We start from the raw sequence: 6000 nt of genomic DNA, 5'->3' as shown, positions 1-6000 counted from the left end.
TGTGGCAGAGAGGGCAGGCGGTGTCTGCTCTTGGATCAGCACAGGCAGCTCCTTGCAGAGCTCCTAACTATGGCAGCGAAGGAGATGCGAGATGCTCCTCTTCCTCCTGAGCAGGCTGAAGCTGGGCTATCAACCCTCTGCTCAGATAGGCATATCTGAAGGAACAAATCTGATTCTTGAGCAAATAGCCAGTATCAAAATCTGATTTTCATTTATTAGTCACACTGTGTATCTTGAAGGAGAGGCTGGTTTCTACTGGTGAGCAACTGGCTATACCAGCCACACCAGGGTGATAAAGCTAGAGTTTGAATAGCTGTCCTCACAGAGGCATGTACTCCAGGCAGTGCTCAGATACGGATGTTTGCTAAGGGATAACTGCCCCTCTGGCGTGCCACCATTGATTGGATGGGACAGTTGCATAAAGAACCCCAGAGTAAGACCAGTCTCCATCCTCCGAGAGAGCCCTGAGGCTGCTCCTGTTCAGAAGAAAGCCAGACGCCAGCAGCAACATGTCTCAGCTGGAAACTGCGATGGGAATGATCATTGCTGTCTTTGACAAGTACGCAAAGGCTGACGGCAACAGCCAAACCCTCAGCAAAGCAGAACTAAAGACCCTCCTGGAAAACGAGCTCCCAAACTTCCTCTCGGTAAGAAGAGCGCGGCATCATTTCTCTTTAGCAGTTGCAAGGGCTGCCTGCAGACACAGAGTTTAGTACATTATAGGGGGAATTACATCCGGAAATATGCAATGATTTGTAGAAAAATTTAAAATAAAAAAGTCTCTGCACATACTGTATAAAACTGATTCTAATATTCAGGGGTGTTCCCTGTTTATTAAATTCATCACTTGAGTTATCAGGATGATGGCTTTGAAATAAATTGGGTTTCATCTTCAGAATTCACCTACTTATTCTGTTTATCCCTGGATTTATAAGCTCATGTAATGTCACAACTGCTGTGAGCGTGCTTATGTTGTCAGCAACTGAAGATCTTGATTGCAGATGGGGAATCTCTCTAAATATTTATACACTTACTTTCTCTAGGTATTTATACTACATACTCAGTATGCACATCAAAATGATGCATAAACCACAGGTGAACTCAGAGCGAACTGTTTCGCATTTGTCTTTAATAGTAAAAGAAAGACCTGAAAAGTATTTTACAACATAGATTTGTATTTAATCATCATGTGCATTTAAGTAGGTTTATCTATAATTCTCTTAGTAGGTATTCAAGATGTTTAATATATTATAGTAAAAGCTTTAGCTGCCTGGGAGTCAAAATGCTTTTCATTTTCAATTGTTTTTTAACTGCTTCCCTTCACTAAAAAGCCAGAAAACACTTTTAAATGTCTCTCTCTTTCCACACAGAAGTACTGTTTATCTACCTGTACAGCTATTATTCTTAATTGCAAAAGCCTACAACCAAGTGTTCCAAATGTGGCTACCACTTTTTGTATTCAGCATAATTCAATTTTTTAACAAGTATTTTAGGGCACTGCAGCCAGGGTACTTGATACAATTTAGTATCTTGCCATGCAAGCTATATGGAATCACCATATGAAATCCATGCCTGCTGGATTTATGACTCACAAATGAAACACAGATGCAACAGCCAGACTAAGAACCTGGATGGCTCTGGGGGAGATAGATGAAAATGTCCCTGAAAATACTCTATAAAACAGATCAGCAGTTGTGATCCAGCAGCACCATGGGAAGTATCTTGTTCCTGGTCATGGAGCTGTATGTTACCTATAGAACTTCCACAGAAAGAAAAACAAAACCAGCATCAAAACTGCAATTCTAAGGGTGCATGGAAATCCCCCAGAATCTTGACATTGGGTGCTCAAAGGCCATTCCTGACTACGGTTACTGGCCAGGCACCACCTTTTCCAGTTCCCCACACCTGCTCTTACTGGTTCTACTTATTTCCTGAAACTGATGTAAAAACTGGGATTTTCCAGGGAGATAGTTAGCTGAATGTCCTCTTATGTTCTCTTCCCATTTTACCTATTCTAGAAAACAAACAAACAAACAAAAAACCCAACACACACACAAACAAAAAACCCCCTACCAAAATAACATTTTATGCCAGTACTTAGATTTAAATCAACAATGTCTTGTCTTGCAGACTAATAACTGCAAGAAAAAAAAGAAGAAAAAAAAACCCACAAGAAAATAAGTCTGACTTCAGAAAAAAAAAGTTTTACCTGCATTTTACTGACATTTATACCAATTTTTTTTTTTATTTGCAATAATGTTCTGGGAAACAGAGTCTTTTAAATATTCACATATGTTGTGGTTTAACCCAGCAGGCAGCTAAAACAACCACACAACTGTTCGCCCACTCCCTCCTCCAATGGGATGGGGGAGAGAATTGAAAAGAAAAAGGGAAAACTCGTGGGTTCAGGTAATGACAGTTTAATAGGACAGAAAAGGAAGATCATCATCATCAAATCATAGAATGGTTTGGGTTGGAAGGGACCTCAAAGATCATCGAGTTCCAACCCCTCTGCCCTGGGCAGGGACACCCTCCACTAGACCGGGTTGCCCAAAGCCCCATCCAACCTGGCCTTGAGAATAAAAGAATATATATAAAAAAGAATATACAAAACAAGTGACGCCCAGCACAATTGCTCACCACCCACTGACTGATGCCCAGCTAGTTCCTGAGTTGCAGCACCACCACCCCCAGCCAACTGCCCCCAGTTTATATACTGAGCATGACATCATATGGTATGGCATATCCCTTTGGCCAGTTTGGGTCAGCTGTCCTGGCTGTGCCCCCTCCCAGCTTCTTGTGCGCCCCCCCCCTCGTTGGCAGGGCAGTATGAGAAGCTGGAAAGTCCCTGACTGCTTGGCAACAACTAAAACATCAATGTGTTATCAGCGTTAGTCTCATCCTAAATCCAAAACACAGCACAGTACCAGCTGCTAGGTAAAAAATTAACTCTATCCTGGCCAAAACCAGGACACCATATCTTTCTGGTCTTAGAATTGGTTAGACCTGCAACAGCTCATAACTACCTGGAAAGGTCTTGAATCAATCAGAAGCAGAAATAAATCGATACCACAGGACTGAAGGATTGGACTCAGTTATAAAGAATTCACAAAAAAATAATTCCTATATGTGCATTTCAGAAGTAATTCAGAGGCTAAGACTAGTTGATATATTTCATTAAATAATTTAAAATGTTAGCTTATAAAATTAAAACTGAGTGTAATTTGCAAAGTGAAAAGGAAGCAAAACCTTCCAGACACATTCATCAGTCAAATCTAGGGAACCGGTTCAATTTTTAGTGATCTTAGAAAGTCCATCTATTTCAAGTGAAACATGAAATCACAGAATGAGAAATTTAGTTAATTAGACCATGATCAAGAAGTGCCATGAGATTTCAGTTAAGGTAGTCGTTATTTTAAATTACTGGAAATTTTCCAAAAGTTTATTTAATTCCTTTGTAGTATAATATCAGATTTGCTTTTTGTCTAGCTTCAACAAAGTCCACACGGTTATTTCCTGCATTAGATAGGTCTCTACTGCCATCCCTTGCTTATTTTTAAAACTGCGCTTTTTGAAATCACGATTTAGTGCTGGGACTCAAGCCAAAAAATCCTCCTGTAAGCTACTTTAGGAATTTTATTATTTTTTTTTCATTTTGGCAAAATTTAAAACAAAAAGACCTCTTTTTACTTGGATGGTGCCTTGCGTAACATCATCCTCAAGATGGACTGGTTCAGTCAGTCCATCAGAAGTATGGCAACTTAGAAAGAAAAAGATTTTTCTGATATTTTTCCCTACCATAACTCAAGCTCAGCGTCACGCTTGCTGCAGGAGGTGCCTTTCCAGACAACAGCTCCTGTGACCAGGTTGCACTGGGCACCAAGGCCAGAGGGAGCACTCGAAGAACTTTGGAGGCTGATTGCGTCTTTGCTGCGGTAGCCGTGCTTACTGAAGCCTAGCTCTGACATTTGCCCCGGGAACGCACCATTTTGCAGAACTGCAAGCTGCCCGAGCTCCGGCCGCGCCTGTCCACGGGAGCGGATGGGGAACACATGGCATTTAGTTCAGCTGGGGAACGTCCTCGGGGCTTTGCATTACACGGCTCAGCCACGCTAAATGTTGTTTTAAACGTAGAAAACATGTCTCTCCGTGCTGGTGCATGACCACAGCTCTCAGGTGTAACAGACCTGGGAGCGTACACTTTCGGGGGGGGAGAGTGATGTGCTCGCTGCTGCTGTGCAGAGGGAGGGAAGACGCAGGCCTGTGCCCGTGCCATGAGGATGCTGGGACTCATGCTTGTCCCCACCATCACCCCGAGCCCCCTGACCTCTGCCTGTTCCCCACATGCCTGGGCCTGACCCCAGTGAGTTCCCACGGGAAGGATGTGCCTTTCAGGCAGCTGGAGGAGGAGACACGTGGCTCCTGTCGAGCCGGGTCCATGTGGACCATGTCCCGTGTTGGGCGTTGAGCAATTTCCTCAGCCAAACACGGTGCAAAGGAACTCATGGTTTTATACCCAGAGATATAATGCACAAAGCAAGCAAAAAGGTCTCACTAGCAGAAAATGCGCTAACCTGACACTCCAGGCAGGCGTATGGCAAGGCTGCGTGCAGGAGCTGTTACACCTCCATCACCCCCCACCCCCCCTCCCGAAAGGTACAATGTGCCCCAGCTGGCATCAGCCTCACGCTCCCTGGGTGCCCCCCCACACCTCAGCCCCACCAGGGCCCTTGTTTGGGGTACAGGGAGTTACAATGCTGCATTAGGGTTTGTGCTGCCTCGCACCTCAACCTGCTCCTTTTCTTTTGCAGTCGGGGAAAGACAAGCACGCCATTGATAACGTCTTCAAGAACCTGGATGAAAACAGCGATTCCGAAGTGGACTTCAAAGAATTTGTCATCTTTGTGGCAGCTCTGACTTCCTGCTGTCACAATTATTTTGAGCGGAAAGCAGCCAAATAATTGTCAAACTGCTTGCAAGAAGCCATCTTTGCCTGTGCTCCATATGCTAGTGGTATGGATGCCTTCACTTCTTCCATGTACCACTACGCAGTTTATAAACATGCTGGGCTGTAAAAATAAATCCTACTGTGCTTACTTCCCTGTCTTGAATGTTAATTTCTGCTCCTTTGTGGAAGAGCCTGTGTTTCACAGCTCCCACTAATTCATATTGAGTAGTTTCTCTCTTTCTCTGGTTTTTAAAATTCTGTTCTTAGCCAAAGGCTCAATCTTCATCCCAGCGCAGAGGCTGCACAAGAGTAAATGCTGCTGGAGCCAGGAATCAGCTGGAGGTTGCTTTTATACAGCTGCATCTCCAGGGCGCAGCCTGGCGAGCTTCAGCTGATGGAGGCTGCAGCCGAAATCCATGCGTGTGCCACCACGGCTGTACAGGACGGGTCTCACCAGGGCTGCCTTTGAGCCTCCCTGGTACCCTCAGCTGTGCCGTTGTTGCAGGGACGTCATGTAGGCTCCTTCCTGATTAAAAAAAACCAAAACCAAACGAATAAACAAAACCTAACCCCTGCCCCCCCAAAACCCAATCACCTCTTTTTTGCAGCATGGAGGATTCTGTGCAATTTTATGTGCTGGTGAACCAAGTCACCCAGCTCAGATGGATTTACTCCCTATAACGTAATGAGGCTTTTGTACCAATATAATGTTACTATACCATTGGCAATGTAGGGAGGGTTGCACACTATAACCATTTTATTTTAAATAAATTTAAATACCCCCCAGATAGCATGCCATAATATTTTTGCATGAAGCAAGACTAATGACAGCAGTTCTTGCTTTTTTACCTGAAAACCATCTGTGCAGGGAAGTGGAAGAATTTGTTTTCAGCAGAGCAGACAAATACAGTTTGTTTTGTTCATCAGCTGTGACTCTGCAGCTGGAACAAGACTGAACCAATTGGTATTCTGGAGCACCGTGCAGGTGAGCATCCCCGTGCAAACTGCAAAAAATCAGTTTTAGTTCCTTTATCTTCAGAATGGTCCTGGTG

The 6000-nt window shown here is 44.0% G+C and overlaps 1 protein-coding gene across 1 annotated transcript; it reads left to right on the top strand.

Annotated features, from left to right (window-relative positions):
* The first annotated feature begins 352 nt into the window (after nucleotides 1-352).
* Nucleotides 353-5077, top strand: S100P (S100 calcium binding protein P). Its single transcript, XM_054824990.1, has 2 exons — nucleotides 353-647; nucleotides 4812-5077. The coding sequence occupies exons 1-2, from the start codon at nucleotides 510-512 to the stop codon at nucleotides 4959-4961; spliced, it is 288 nt and encodes a 95-aa protein (XP_054680965.1). The 5' UTR covers nucleotides 353-509; the 3' UTR covers nucleotides 4962-5077.
* The last annotated feature ends 923 nt before the right edge of the window (nucleotides 5078-6000 follow it).

This window comes from Grus americana, chromosome 4, assembly GCF_028858705.1.
Source record: "Grus americana isolate bGruAme1 chromosome 4, bGruAme1.mat, whole genome shotgun sequence".
Classification (NCBI taxonomy): domain Eukaryota; kingdom Metazoa; phylum Chordata; class Aves; order Gruiformes; family Gruidae; genus Grus; species Grus americana.
This window is presented reverse-complemented; position numbering and strand designations above follow the sequence as displayed.

Bases quoted from the DNA above. Each gene is read 5' to 3' on its own strand.
- S100P (XM_054824990.1), top strand. From the start codon at position 510: ATGTCTCAGCTGGAAACTGCGATGGGAATGATCATTGCTGTCTTTGAC. The intron at 648-4,811 runs GTAAGAAGAGCG...TTTCTTTTGCAG, and splicing joins AGCTCCCAAACTTCCTCTCG to TCGGGGAAAGACAAGCACGC.